The sequence below is a fragment of the Pseudorca crassidens genome, chromosome 15, assembly GCF_039906515.1.
Source record: "Pseudorca crassidens isolate mPseCra1 chromosome 15, mPseCra1.hap1, whole genome shotgun sequence".
In the NCBI taxonomy this organism is placed as follows: domain Eukaryota; kingdom Metazoa; phylum Chordata; class Mammalia; order Artiodactyla; family Delphinidae; genus Pseudorca; species Pseudorca crassidens.
In genome coordinates this window covers 62,309,826-62,325,917 of record NC_090310.1, presented here as the reverse complement: position 1 = coordinate 62,325,917, position 16,092 = coordinate 62,309,826, and the positions used below count along the sequence as shown (strand labels likewise).

The window sequence follows — 16,092 nt, the reverse complement described above, 5'->3', positions numbered from 1 at the left end:
TCTGTTTATTATACCCCACTGTCCCAACTCAGAAGACACTTCACTGGTTGATCTGATACCACCTTAAGCCAAAATAGATTCTTGTATCTAATCTATCAATGGACTTATGCAGAGTAGAGGACACATATAAAGACAATGGGTAAGACCCATCTTCATGTTATAGTGCCCAAATGGACCCTCCCTAAAAATGCCTCTGATGATCCACAGTGACGGAAGACTGAAAAACAGAGGAGCTTGTGGAGTGCTGCCATACAGAAAGGGCTTTTTAAAGCCTTTTTTAAAACTCCTCTGAGAATTAGGTTGATATGGTCATGTATTAGCTTCCATGGTGCTGAAATCAACAAAAAATTCTAAAATTTTATAATCCAGTCCAGTCTTTGTTTGCTACATACTTCTCCAGAATTCTCAAAAGCCACAACTACTAAAAGGAAGGTCCTTGTGGGCTCTTAAAATAGTGACATATCCATCTAAATATTTGTCTCTCTGTCCTCTCAGTGAAACAATTGGTGAGCTGCACATAGAGGGATAAGGCTCATTGATTTCTGTATCCAAGATGAGTAAATGTTAGCTCCATGAAAGTTATTTATGACAAATACTTCAAGCAAGGAACATCAATGGATATCACCACAAAAGTTTTGGTTCTGTTCATTTGGAGAGCATTTCTTATGGTCATGACTTACTGAAATTTTATCTAGTTCCTGAAGAGCTTTTTAAATATGTCCTTCTCAATTTATAAGGCTTTAAATTTCACACTATTTCTTTAATTTTTTAATTTCAGCTTTACTGAGGTATAATTGACTTACAAAATTGTAAGGTGTTTAAAGTGTGCAACGCGATGATTTGATATATGTATACATTATGAAAAGAATCTCCCCCATCTAATTAATTAATACAGCCATTACCTCAAATTGTTTGTTTGTTTGTTTGTTTTGGTGAGAACACTTAAGTTCTACTCTCTCAGCAAATTTCAATTATAGAATACAGAATTGTCAACTATAGTCACCATATTTTACATTAGAACCCCAGACCTTATTCATCTGAATAGCTAAAAGTTTATAAATTTCACACTATTGAAACAAACAGACTATGAAATGATTTCAAAGATCCTACGAGTAATATTTGCCTAATTGTGTCAAATGGACACAACTTAGTTCAAATTGCTACTAAAAAAGGAGATAAAGCATGCATGTTAAATGAGCTCCAAATGATGTATTGGAATTATCACTAGCTGTCATCACTGCCCATTAGACCAGCCCCAATAACTATTGTGAAAATATTCAAATGTCTTGCCTTCCCCTAATGAATTCTTGGTTGTTAGCCAAACCCTCTGTATTCATGCCCACACACACAAAGCCAGGACCTTCAGATCTGCTTAGACCTAAGAAGCTTCATTAAAAAGAGGAGTAACATGAAATGCTATGAAATATTACCTCAAATAGAAAATGGAGGGGCTAACTGCCACCTCTACTAACGTGTTCACTTCATATCTGTATCACCCATGTTGCTACTATAATGCCTAGAACATGAAAAATATTCACTTATGTTTGAAGTGTTAGAAAATGAGTGACTACATTAACAAATAAAGCCAGGGAAAAGCATAGGACTTTATTACGTAGAGAATCAAGTTCACAAAAGAAGTCGATAAATCTTTTGCCCTTGTCTGTTGGATTAGGTGACACTTTTGGTTTAAGAAGAGTGGAGACCGATGGTACAAGCGCTTGGTTTATAGTGAAATTGTGCTAAGTGTGACAGTGGGTAAGATAGCATAGTCCAAGTTCAGATCAGGCTTCCTTGAAGGTTCAGGTGGCTCTGTGACTTGTTGATATTGTCTCTTTGCATCGTCATTAATACAACATAATTTTCCGTTTACACATGCTATTTCATATGTTTCTCCCAGTTCGCATTTCTTCCTGCAGTAACCTGATATGCTACTAAAGCATCTTCTGTGTCGTGCTTCATCTATGCACAGGAAACAGCAATGAACAAGCTTAGTTCCTGAGGCAGAGAAGGAGTTATGTGGTTCCCCACAAACTATGACATCCTGTGGTCCCAAAGTGAACCTTATGCTAAGAGAAAACTCAGAGCCTCCTCCTTGAAAATCATCCCAAGTTAAGACATCCAAAACCCCAGGTTCCTAGCCAATACCCAAAGTCAACATCCTGTCAGCCCTACCACAGTCCAGTGTCCCCAGAGAGTACCAACTTGTCACCATGGCACAATTCAAAGCCAAATTAACTTTTAAAAGAACATCACAGATAGAACGTTTAAAGTTAACAGTGTAATTGGGTTTCACACTCACTGAAGTGGACAGCAGAAAACTCCCTTTGCCAATACCTCACGGGTCTCAGCATTTATTGCTGTTGAAAACTTCCCTCATTCAGCCTCTATGATTTTTTCACAACCTGACTCTTCCATCTCTTCTCTCTCTCTCTTTCCCTCTCTCTCTCTCTCTGTCTCTCTCTCTCTCTCTTTCTCTCTCTCTCTCTCTCCATCCTCCTTTTGATCTCAGATAAACATGTTGTCCAGGGATCAAACTCAATTCCATGTATGCCTGTCTTCCCAGACATTCAAAATGTTACCTATTCAGAGCATTGCATTGAGGTCCTAAATCTGCTTTTCCAATTCTTTCTTTACCCTTGTATGCAAATGTGAACAAGCCCACAGAATAAAGATGAAGAAAAAAGACATGGTTCTCCTTATTCTAAATTCCAGAACCAAGGAGCATCTTTGAAGGTTAAGAAGATATATTTTTTAACATCTGTATTGGAGTATAATTGCTTTACAATGGTGTGTTAGTTTCTGCTTTATAACAAAGTGAATCAGCTATACATATACATATATCCCCATATCTCTTCCCTCTTGCATCTCCCTCCCTCCCACCCTCCCTATCCCACCCCTCTAGGTGGTCACAAAGCACCGAGCTGATCTCCCTGTGCTATGTGGCTGCTTCCCACTAGCTATCTATTTTACCTTTGGTAGTATATATATGTCCATGACACTCTCTCACTTTGTCCCAGCTTACCCTTTCCCCTCCCCATGTCCTCAAGTCCATTCTCTAGTAGGTCTGCGTCTTTATTCCCATCTTGCCCCTAGATTCTTCATGACCTTTTTTTAGATTCCATATATATGTGTTAGCATACTGTATTTGTTTTTCTCTTTCTGACTTACTTTACTCTGTATGACAGACTCTAGGTCCATCCACCTCACTACAAATAACTCAATTTCATTTCTTTTTATGGCTGAGCAATATTCCATTGTATATATGTGCCACATCTTCTTTATCCATTCATCTGTCAATGGACGCTTAGGTTGCTTCCATGTCCTGACTATTGTAAATAGAGCTGCAATGAACATTAGAGAAATGCAAATCAAAACTACAATGAGATATCATCTCACACCAGTCAGAATGGCCATCATCAAAAAATCTAGAAACAATAAATGCTGGAGAGGGTGTGGAGAAAAGGGAACCCTCTTGCATTGTTGGTGAGAATGTAAATTGATACAGCCACTATGGAGAACAGTATGGAGGTTCCTTAAAACACTAAAAATAGAACTACCGTACGACCAGCAATCCCAGTACTGGGCGTATACCCCGAGAAAACCATAATTCAAAAAGAGTCATGTACCACAATGTTCACTGCAGATCTATTTACAAAAAGATATTTTTAAGACCACAAAAAGACAACCTACCTTCCTACAATAGCAAAGAAGAAGGGATCTCTCACTGACAGAGCTCTCACCATGAAGTTGGTGCTTCCCATTTGTAAGCTCATGTAATCCTCACATGAAATAAAATCATTATGAAATTGAGTCATTATACTCACCTGACAGATGAGAAAACTGATTTTCAAAGGGAATAATTAACTCATTTCACACAACTAGACAATGATGAGGACATATTTTAACCTCACATCTACATGACTCCAAAGCTTGTACTATTCACATTACTGTTGTAGTGTAGGCTGAAAATGAATTTGGAAAATGGAAAAAGAGATGGCCAGATTCCTGGGTGAAAACTATGTTCAACATTGTAAAGGTAATTCTAGATGATGGATTCCTTCCTGCCTTTGGAGAGGACTTCTGATAGTACAACCCTGATTTCTTACCTCCCTGGGTGCTGTCTTCTAAGGCACAGACTCAAGTCAGGGTCTGAAGACAGTGAGTACTTTTGATGATACCAGCAAGATATCAATAATCTTGAAGGCCTTGCCGCCATTCCTGTGACTAGTAATATTTCCTAGAATTTCATGGTACATTTAGACACATTACCTTTGGGTACCTCAAACAGCAGAATAATGAGAACCAGAAACAGCTTCATGTTTACAGACTTCCCAAGACAAATAGGCAGCAGAATTTCTTTGTCCAGTGACCTGTGTCACACAGTCACGAAGAGTCTTTCAAGATGAGACAGAGTTTTGGGTGCTATCAGGGTTCTGAGCTCTCATTTTAATCCACATGGAAGGACAGGAAATCCAAGTCCACCCCCACTTTCATTCCCAAATATGGAGATCACCATCACAGAACATTTGATCACATCACACTTACTCCCCCTTCCTCAAGGATATGAGCTCCCAGAGAGCAGGAACAATGATTTCTCCACCTGCGCCATCAACCCACTTGGGTCACGGTTGGTTGGCCATGTGTCCTGGTTTGTGTGGGACTGTCTTAATTTATTCCTACTTTCCCAATATCCAATCCAGCTAGTACCACTTTTCACTCACAAGGGTAATCCGTTTGGAAGAATAACTGAATCATTAACTAATCCATGTAAACACATAAGCACATCCAATAATCATGTTTTTAATGTATGAGACTTCCAGAAAATCCTCTAAGAGAAAGATTGCTTTTAGGTTTGGCTAGATAAATGGATGTTATTTCGGAGTTTCCCATAAAGTCTTACCCATCCAGTAAAGCTCAATTCCACAACTAAAATCTTTCAAAAGATCAAATCTCTTTAGCACAGTGTCCAACTTACTATGAACTGGTCCCCACTCACCTCTCCTGGGTTTTTATATGGAACCACTTTTATTTCTGCCAAATTAGTGTGGGTGCTGCTACCCAACTTACTTCCATAACATGTTTCTTCGCACATTTAAATCCCTCTTTACAAATATTACACCCCCCATCCCATCTACCTAATTGGCCCTGTTGAGCTCCTAATTTTCCTTCAAAACCAAGTTCAATTATCTCCACATCTGTGAAAGTTTCCCTAACCCAACTAAATAGAGCTGCAAACTCTCTTCTTCGTGCCACCACAGTATCTTGTAAATATTTTTGTTGGTGGTCACACCATGTCATGTTCTAATTATTTGCAATAATCTATGAGCCCCTTAAAGGCAGGCCACTGGTCTAATTCAGTTTGAAGACCTTAACACATGGCACAAAACTCACCCTATATTTGCAGTATATAATTACAGAATGATTTCAAAGTACTGAAAAAATTATTGCTAAATAAAATACCCCCAAGACAGGGGCTTCCCTGGTGTTGCAGTGGTTAAGAATCCACCTGCCAATGCGGGGGACACGGGTTTGATCCCTGGTCCAGGAAGATCCTACATGTCACGGAGCAACTAAGTCCATGTGCCAGAACTACTGAAGTCCACGTACCCTAAAGACTGCTCGCTGCAACTACTGAGCCCACGCACCACAACTACTGAAGCCCACATGCTCTAGGGCCCTCGTGCCACAACTACTGAGCCTGCGTGCTGCAACTACTGAAGCCTGCATACTTAGAGCCCATGCTCCACAACAAGAGAAGCCACCGCAATGAGAAGCCTCACCACAATGAAGAGTAGCTCCCGCTCGCTGCAAATAGAGAAAGCCCGCACACAGAAATGAAGACCCAACGCAACCAAAAAAAAACAAAAACAAACAAACAAACCCAAAGACAGTAATAAAGTTAATTTAGACATTTCCTAAAGAATTCTGTTGACCTTGTTTACAATTTGTGGACACCAGAACCTTGAATTTATAGTAATTAGGGCCCATCCAAATACCTTTTTATGACAGTACCTGGAAGAATTTTGGAATTTGTGAAGGCTATATAAATATTTGTTGATGATGATTAAACTAGTATCATAATACAGGGTTAGGATTAGAAATAAATATTGTATATAGCTTATTATGTTTACCAGTAACCAGAGGGAATTAAGTTTGTCAAGGAGGAAAGAGTGTCAAATATTGCTGATATGTCAACATGAGGAATGAGAATTGACCAGTGGCCCCTCCAGATTAGCCCCACCAGTATCCCACTTGGTCTCAGTTCATTTCTCAGCTCCATAACATTTTTTTTTTTTTTCTGGCCATGCCACACAGCATTTGGGCTCTTAGTTCCCCAACCAGGGATCAAACCTGCACCACCTCCACTGGAAGTGTGGAGTCTTAACCCCTGGGCTGCCAGGGAAGTCCCATTCATGACCTCTTAATGTGTGTCTACTAGATGACAAATGCATTTTATATGCATTTCTTACTGTTATCCTTGCAAGAAAACTATAATGTAGGAATTAATACCTCTTTTTTAAATTGTAAAACCACCATTTAGGGAATTGGTAATGTGTCCAATGTCACACAGCTAGTAAGGAATGAGCTAGGATCTACACAGGTCTACATAAACCTTGAAGTAAAGGTCTTAGCCATCGTGCTAACCTACCTCTCCAGCTGCCTCCTTTGGGTCAATCTTTGGAAGATTGAAGACAAAACATCCAAATAAAAGATTTTATTTTGTTCACGAAATTTATTGGTAATGCACTTGGCATCCTCCCCCCACCCCCCTCTTTACGTCCTACTCATAACTCAGAGAGCTGCTATATTGAGAGAAAAGTCTGTATTGAGAGAATTCATATTTATGATTTCCACAGATGACATTACTATTTCCTGAAAGTAGTATCGCCTGCCTACTTCAATAGATTCCTAAGTCTGTTTGCTTGTCTGTTCATCTGTGTCAACTTTTTAATATCAGAGAGCCTTTTTGCAATCTTGGCTAGGCAGAAGATGCCCACAATCTCCTCATTTTCAAAGTCCTTTGTGGCTAAGCAATAGATTTTCCATTTTAGTAGGCTGGAATAGATGTTGGAATGGAAATGTTGCTTTTTAGTCATGATCAGTTAAAAAAAAATCACCCATCAACATTTGTTACTGTATCTCCCACTGTGATCCATAGTGGTAAAAATTGCTTTTAATACCCTGCTTATAAATGAACTTTAAATGTGTTTCATTACTTAGAAATATTCTCTGAATTCTACTTAAGATATTATCTTTCCAAACTGTTGGACAGACTGATCCAGGCAAGAAATAAGATTACTAATTCCCTCTTACAAACACTGGGGGAGTCAAGCAAGAGTCTTTTGTTGTTCTTTACTTAGGGATGAGAGGAAGTTGAATTAACATTTCATGCTAGAAAAATTAGATATACAGGTAAACAAAAAGAGAAAACAGAAACCACTCATAATCTCACCTCTCTGTGAACATTTTGGTGTTTAACCTTCTAAATATTCGTCTCCAAAAGTAATTTATTTTGACAGCTGGGTAAGAGGTAAGATGAAGCAAAGTGAGGTAACTTGCTTTTCACCCATTCAGTTTAAAATAAATCCTGCTAATCAACACTCCCTGAGTACACACACCCTCATACATGTAAAGTCTACATTCATCGCTCCAATTCAAGAAAGAGGCCTGTTGGTGAAACAGACATACACCAGTGCAGAGGAACCCCATATGAGCTGCCTTTACTAATCTACATTTATGTCTAAATATATATCCCCAGATAGTTTCAGGAAAATAAAAAATATAAAAGAGAAGGACTTAAATAAACCATAAGAATAAGTGACTTCAAAGGAAATAAAGCTAATGCTGAAGACAGAAAAGAATTATTAAAAATGTTAAGAGTGACAGATTTGACTATATAAAATGCATAACAACTTTATAACAAAATGCATGCAGGAGAAGGTGCAAGCCAGTATGGAATTTAAAGGCAATCAAAGTTCAATAAAATTTATAAATGCATTATATACCATGAAAGGATTAATATCCATAATATATAAAGAATGTTTACAAATCAATAAGAAAATGACAAATGACCTATTATAGTAACAAAACATGTAAGCACCTCATTCAGCAGGTTGATATAAATTCAGAAATATAGTATTCTTTTAAGAGAATCTGCTTTTCATCCATAAATTGTCTCACAAAATGGATTTGTTAGGTTAAGATTGAGGGACCCAGTTAGGGTTGCAATCTGCTAACCATTACTGTTCCTTCTCATTCCACTGTGTCCCTGAGACCAAAGTATGCTAGGCATGTGTCTTATACTTTATGAAAAGTATGTTTAGACCTCTATTTTTGTGTTTGGACAATAATTGTAAAACACTACACAAAAATATAAAAATGTCTAGGGTGAGAAATAATATTAGCTTATAAACTGTATTTGCTTAAACACTAAAGAGGTAAGCAAATTAGCTTTAAGTATGCCATTTAACTATTGCTCTCCTTTTTTCCAAAGCAATTAAAAAATTAAACTTTTTGAAATAAACAATGTCATGGTCTTGTCTCCTCGCTGCAGTGTTTCAGATTCTTTTATAAAATCAAAATGAATCAGAGGTTTTATTTGTTTTTGATATTTTTTTGATAGTTAAGTAATACCATGATAGGTGGATCTAAAATAGAGGAGGTAGCACCTCTGGCCTTGATTCAGCATTCCACAGCATAACAAAATGAGAATTTTTGCCAGATAAGATGAAGTGTATGTGTGTGTGTGTGTGTGTGTGTGTGTGTGTGTGTGTGTGTCTTCCCATGTCTGCCTCATACTTACTGTTTCTGGTGGATGAAAACTGCCAAAGAGAAAGATAATATGTTAGTAATGAGAAATAAATGGTTAATTCATACTTAGTGAATCTGGTTTCAGCAGATTAGCCTTAGAGATGGTCAGAACAGGTCTCCAGTAATAACTAAGGATTGAAAACCTCAAAGTGATTTTTTTAAGTTAAGCTCAAAGAGTCTTGGGTGACTCAGACTGACTCTGTTTATGGTATGACTTGAAGAGAAAAATCACATATAGGTCCATGAAGGGTATGCTGTGCCCAAGGTCAGTGGTCTAAATACTCTTGTATTTTGGACTCTAGTTAAACATGAAGAAAGCAGACCTGTCAATCAACAAGTGACATGCCAGATGCCTTCATGTTTCAGCCTCTATACATCTAAACCAAAGTTGAGCTCAGTTAAATATTTTTCTTTTCCGTCCTCAACAATAAAAAATTTACAACAGTAAAAACAAACAAATTATATGTACAGTTTTGAGCCAGTTCTAAAGGTAGAAAAACAAAGTGTGTTAATATTTGTGGTAGGTGAAATAATGGTCCCCCAAAGATGTTCACATTCTAATACACAGAACCTGTGAGTATGTGATGTTACCTGGCAAGAGAGAATCAAGGCTGTAGATGGTATTATGGTTGCTAATCAGCTGACCTTAAAATAAGGAGATTGTTTTAGATTATCTGGATGGGTCCAATGCAATAACAAGGATCATTGGGGAGGTAGGAGAGTCAGTATCAGGGAAAGTTTGACAAGGTTACCTGGCTAGCTTTGAAGATGGAGGAAGTGTCCATGTGCCAAAAAATTCAATCCCTTAGAAGCTGGAGAAGACAAGGAAAGATTTTCCCCTAGGACTTCCAAAGGGAATACAGCCCTGCTGACATCTTGCTTTTAAACCCAGTGAGACTCATTTTGGATTTATAACCTTCAAAACTATAAGATGATAAATTTCTGTTGTTTTAAGCCACTAAATTTTTTTTGTAATATGTGGCAGCAGCAATAGGAAACTAATACAATATTCAGTATCATACCAAGATGTCAGCAGTCCTTACAATGATCTAGAAAAATTTCATGACTTGGCCAAATGATAGTAAAAAGGCATGTACTGTCAGAAAGGAAAATACTTTCCCAACAAGCTTTCAAACCTGAACTGAGACTCTCTTCACAGAGGACAACTGATATCTTCTAGCCCAGAAAATAAAACGTGTGATAACTCAGTTTCAGGGATTTTTCTTGAGAGTTTTTCAAGGTTTTAAAATCTAAACCAGAGATGCATTTCATTCTTTGATAAGACACTCCAGAGAGATCAAAGTTATCTGTAAGCCATATTACAGCCAGTTACCAAGTGAGGAAAGCTTATGTTCCCAGAAGGACCGCATACACCTTCAGATGTCCGGAAAAATGAAGAAAAATTTTTTCTGTAAAAATTTTAGTGTAAAAAGGGTATTTTGAAAATGCATCCATTGAGAGAAAACTAAGTATGTAGGGAAAGGCTCAACAAAATACTTACCTCATTTAGACTTACTCCTGATTATTTTAGGTATAAAGCAATAGTTACAGATAATTTAAAATGTTTGGAGCAATAAAATTGATATACCTCATAAATTATGGATAAACTTTCAGGTTAGTCAAAAGTGTGTTCTTAACTATTCCCATCATATCAGACCAAGAGGCAATAGAAGATATTAGGCATATTTTTCCCCTTTGAAATACTCCATTTGATATTCCTGCAGCCTTTGAAAAAACCCATTGCAGCCATGCATCTTTCTCCTTTTCTTCAATCATAAGCCCTGGGAATGGCTAGCCCCGGTTTTCATTGTCTTCCATTCAAGTGTTAAATTCAGGTATTCTGGATTTCAAGTACCACCTAGTGGACAAAGCAAATTTTCTTTCTAGCTGTCGTAATATTCCAAATTCCAAAACTTCAAGATAGCTCCCAGGAAATGATGAACATCACACTTCTGTAATTGTTCTCTAAGGTCCATATACATCTAGAGACTTCAAAATATTGACCAAAGAATTCTCTAGTATCAAGGAGAACCTTAAAAATTCAAGAGGAATTAGAGACTATTATAGTTTTTACCTTGTGCAGGCAACTCTCAAAAAGTGTATGTACACAATATCTTCTGAAATTAAAAATCACTTCAGGAAATTCCCTGGCGGTCAAGTGGTTAGGACTCAGCACTTTCACTGCCGAGGGCCCGGGTTAAATTCCTCGTTGGGGAACTAAGAGCCCCCAAGCCATGTGGTGCAGCCAAAAAAATAAAAAGTAAAAAAAAAAAAAGTCACTTCAATGAAGAGGCAAGTTTTCCCAACCACACTTCTTGACACACCTCTGTCAAGCAAATGCGATGTTAAAAGAAAGCTTCAAATTGACTGGTCCTGGAGTGAATTTTAGTTTGAACAAAGCAGCTGTTAAAAAAAGAAAAACACATTGGGACATTAGAGATATTTGAAAATAGACTGAATAGTAACTGTTAAATATAATGGAAATTTTATTAATTTTGCTAAGTGTGATAATATTATTTTGGAAAATAACAGTTTTCAAAAAATGTTTACTAGGATATATAGAAATGGAATATCACAATGTTTATAATTTACCTTGAAATATTTCAGCAAAGAATAATGGGGCAAGTTCCAAAAAGAAGGGTAAAAAAAGAAAATATTCCAACCAGCTGAACACTTTTTGAAATATTGTGCCACCATTTATTTAGAATGTTATTTTTTTACTGAAATCTTATCTGTCATAGTCCTAGAAATGTTATTTTAAAAATGGACTATTTACTGGACACAATGTATGTATCACAAGCTATATTAGAGACATTTTACTTGGAGATAAGAAATATATATCTGAGGCCAAATAAACAAAGCAGCTTCAAATTAACAACAAAAAGCATATACACTAAAAGGGCTGGTTAAGGAAAAAATAATAAATGGAAACAAAATTAAGGAGAAGGCTGACCTGACTGTACAATAATGTAAGTCTTTTAGAAAACAGACATTGAACATGCTTCTCAGAAAAATCTGAGTGCACTAAATTCTGTTTCTTGTTGCCGCTGGTAATGGTGGTGGTCTGTTTTTTTTAAAAAGAGCCTTGTTTAAAAAAAAAAAAAAAGAGGCTTGTTAAAATATAATTGACATACAATAAACTGCACTTATTTAAAGTTCACAAATTTATAAGTATGACATATGTATACATCTGTGAAACCATCATCATCATCAAGATAATGAACATACCCATCACTCTAAAAATCTTCTCCCTGCCCCTTTGTTATTCCTCTCTCCTGACCTCCCCCACCTTCCATCCAGTGAACCACTGATCTTCTTTCTGTCATTACAGGTTAGTTCGCATTTTCCAGAATTGTATATAAATAGAGTTGTACAGTATGTATTCGTTTTTAAATTAATTAATTAATTTGTTTGTTTATTTACTTATTTATTTTGGCTGCGTTCGGTATTTGTTGCTGCGCACGGGCTCTCTCTAGTTACTGCGAGCAAGGGCTATTCTTTGCTGTGGTGCGCGGGCTTCTCATTGAGGTGGCTTCTCTTGTTGCAGAGCATGGACTCTAGACGTGGGGGCTTCAGTAGTTGTGGCACACAGTCACAGTAGTTGTGGCTCACGGGCTCTAGAGCGCAGGCTCAGTAGTTGTGGCACACCGGCTTAGTTGCTCCGCGGCATGTGGGATCTTCCTGGACCAGGGCTCGAACCCGTGTCCCCTGCATTGGCAGGCAGATTCTTAACCACTGTGCCACCAGTGAAGCCCTATATATTTTTTTAATATGGTTTCTCTAACTCATTATAATTATTCTTAGATTCACCCATGCTGTGGCCCATATTGATAATTCATTCCTTTTTATTACTAAATACTAAATTTATTTCTCCATTCACCTGTTGATGGACATTAGGGTTGTTTACATTTTTTTACTATTATAAATTATTATAAGTTATTGTTATAAATTAAAGTGTGGTAAACATTCATGTACATAAGCTTTTGTTTTTCTTGGGTAAATAACTAGGAATATATTGGCTGGGGCAAATGAAAGGAGTTTGTTTAATTGTTAAGATACTGTCAAACTATTTTTCCAAAATGACTGTAACACTTTAGATGTCACAAATAGTGTATGAGATTTTCAGTGGCTCTATATCCTGGCATGATCAATCTTTTTAATTTTAAACACTCCAGTAGGCATGTAGTAGTATCTCATTATGGTTGTAATCTGCATTTCCCTAATGAGAAATGATAATGAGATTCTTTTCCTGTTCTATTTACCACTGTAATTCTTCTTTAGTGAAGTATCTATTCAGATCCTTTGCCCATTTTATACTTGGGTTATTTTATATTGTTATTTGTAGTTCTTTTACAGATTAAAAATATTATTTGGGAGTTCTTTATGTATTCTGGCTATAAGTTCTCTATCAGATATGTGATTTGCAAATATTTTTCTCCCAGTCTGTTGCTTGTCATCTCATTCTCTTAAGAGTATCATTCAAAGAGGAGGCTTTTTGTCCTGATGAAGTCCAATTGATAATTTTTTTCTCTTATGGATTATGCTTTGGCTGTTGAATGTAAGAAATTTTTGCCTAGCTCAGATTCACAAAGATTTTCTCATATGTTTTCATTTAGAAGTTTTATAGTTTTAGGTTTTATATTTAGATCTATGGTCCATTTGGAGTTAATTTTTATATACAGTATGAGGTGGATCTAAGGGAGGCTTTGCATATGAATATCCATTTGTTCCAGCATCATTTGTTAAAAATTATTTCTCCTCCAAATTGCCTTTCCACTCTTGTAAAAACTCAGGTGACCACATATATCTGTGTCTATTTCTCAATGCTTTATTCTATTCATATCAACTGGGGATATACAAAATATATAATCATATATATGTATTTTTTCTTATGTATATAATGGAGACTTCCACATAAAGATGACAGATTGAACATGCACGCACATACTTTCATCTATCTAGAAACAAAACTAAAAATTCTTAAAAATTATTTTTAAGGCACTAATTCTCAAGAAAGGAAAATCAAAAGAGAAGATTATAGCAATAATTTTTTTGTATCATTATTTGGGCACATAGTGGTAAATTACCCCCCAAAAATCAGATAAAAGATATGAATGCAGTTGACTCTGAGTAGGCAGTATGAGAGATAAAAGACTTGGAGGAAACTCTCTTTATTGAAAATTTCAAAAGCCACTTGAATCTCTAAACTATGTACCTAATTAACTTAATAAACAGCAAAATCAGGAAGAGATGAAGTCAAAAAGACAAGAAAAAGATAGGAAAGAGAAGGAAGAACAAAGAAAGGAAAGTAGATGGATACATACTGTGGGGTACTATGTATCTTTTATATAGAATAATGTGTATGTAGACTATACAGACACAGGGACTTCCCTGGTGGTCCAGTGGTTAAGACTCCACACTTGTATTGCAGGGGGCACAGGTTCAATTTGATCCCTGGTCAGGGAACTAAGATCCTGTATGCTTCACAGCACGGCCAAAGAGGAAAAAAAAAAAAAGACCAAAAAAAATGTATAAACATTGGAAGGAAAATACTCTTAAAATATAGATATAGATATAGATATAAACACAGAATAATTAATGATATTCTACTTCCAGACATGACAAAGACCATACCCTCAGAGAAAACAACCATAAAATCTGAACATATTACAAAAATAAACTGTCTGAACATACTGAACTGAATAATGGTAGAAAGATTCTGGTTAGGAGCTCATGCTTGTTGGAAGAGGGACGTCATGGATTTATACAAGTCTCTAGCTCTGCGGTTTTTAGCCTGGGGCTAAGTGAAACCATGTGGTATGGATGGTGGTGACAAGAATGCATGTGGGAAAACTCACAGTCTTTCTGGTATGTGTAATGAGAAAGATAAAGCCAGAAAACAATGAATGCTGATGTGAGGGGTCAAATCCTGTGATAGAAATGGCCAGAAAGGGGAATCCCCAAACTCTGTTTGATGGATCCTTGAACCATCCATGCATGAAACAAACTCAGAATAGCTCAGCTAGAAAGAGAGAGGAAAAGTGGGGAGAGAAATGAAAAAACAGAAAAGAGTCTAGAGCTACTGCACAAGAAACAGTTTGCAGCTCAAATCCAGCCAGGAAAATTACTGGTAAAATAAAGAAAAATTACTCACTGAAGAAAAATTAAAAGTAACAGAATGCAAAATCTCCACAATTTAATACAATAATGTGCATAATACAATCTAAAATTGCCCAGCTTATAAAGAATTTTAAAAATACAACACATTCTCAAGAGAAAATAAAATCAGCTGGAACAAGACATGAGAAAACCAGACATTAGAAGTAAAAGACAAGGAGTTTGAAACAATTATTATAACTAATCACAAGAAAGCAAAGCAAAATATGTTTTCAATGAATGAAAACCTCAGCCACATAATGGGAAGTCTCAACATAAAAAATTAGAAACTGCCAAATAAAAACCAAATGGAATATTAGAATTAAAACTTCAATTTATTAAGTTAAAAAATGTCCTAAATAACCTAACAGCTTTATAAATATAATAGGGAAAGAGAAGTGAACTTGAAGATGATAGATCAATAGAAATTATCCAAGGTGAAAAAACAGAAAGAAAAATATTTTTAAACATGAACAAGCTCATAGACCTGTTAGATGTTACCAAATTATGAGGCATTTATGCAATTGAAATGCCAGAAGTAGGAGAAAGAAAATATGAGGAAGAAAAAAATTTTTAAGAAATAATGGGTGTGAGACATTGGTTCAAGATGGCAGAACAGAAGGATGTGCACTCACCTCTTCTTGCAAGAGCACCGGAATCACAACGAACTGCTGGACAATCATCGATAGGAAGGCACTGCAACTCACCAAAAAAGATACCCCACATCCAGAGAAAAAGTAGAGGCCACAATGAGATGGTAGGAGGGGCGCAATCACAATAAAACCAAATCCCATAACTGCTGGATGGGGGACTCACAAACTGGAGGACACTTATACCACAGAAGTCCACCCACTGGAGTGAAGGTTCTGAGGCCCATGTCAGGCTTCCAAACCTGGAAGCCTAGGGGGATTTGATGGCAGGACTTTGACAGGACTGAGAGAAATAGAGACTCCACTCTTGGAGGGCACATACAAAGTAGTATGTGCATTGGGACCCAGGGGAAGGAGCAGTGACCCCATAGGAGACTGAATCAGACCTACCTGCTAGTGTTGGAGGCTCTCCTGCAGAGGCGGGGGGTGGCTGTGTCTCACTGTGAGGACAAGGACAGTGACAGCAGAAATCTGG

General features: G+C 36.9%; 1 protein-coding gene across 1 annotated transcript; it reads right to left on the bottom strand.

The window, feature by feature from the left end:
• Window positions 1–1,709: 1,709 nt before the first annotated feature.
• On the bottom strand, window positions 1,710–4,318 carry DEFB128 (defensin beta 128). Its single transcript, XM_067705173.1, has 2 exons — window positions 4,270–4,318; window positions 1,710–1,959 (listed from the first exon to the last, which is right to left on the bottom strand). Exons 1-2 carry the CDS (start codon window positions 4,316–4,318, stop codon window positions 1,724–1,726), a joined length of 285 nt encoding a protein of 94 aa, XP_067561274.1. The 3' UTR covers window positions 1,710–1,723.
• Between the last annotated feature and the right edge of the window lie 11,774 nt (window positions 4,319–16,092).

Bases quoted from the DNA above. Each gene is read 5' to 3' on its own strand.
- DEFB128 (XM_067705173.1), bottom strand. From the start codon at position 4,318: ATGAAGCTGTTTCTGGTTCTCATTATTCTGCTGTTTGAGGTACCCAAA. The intron at 1,960-4,269 runs GTAATGTGTCTA...TCCTGTGCATAG, and splicing joins GCTGTTTGAGGTACCCAAAG to ATGAAGCACGACACAGAAGA.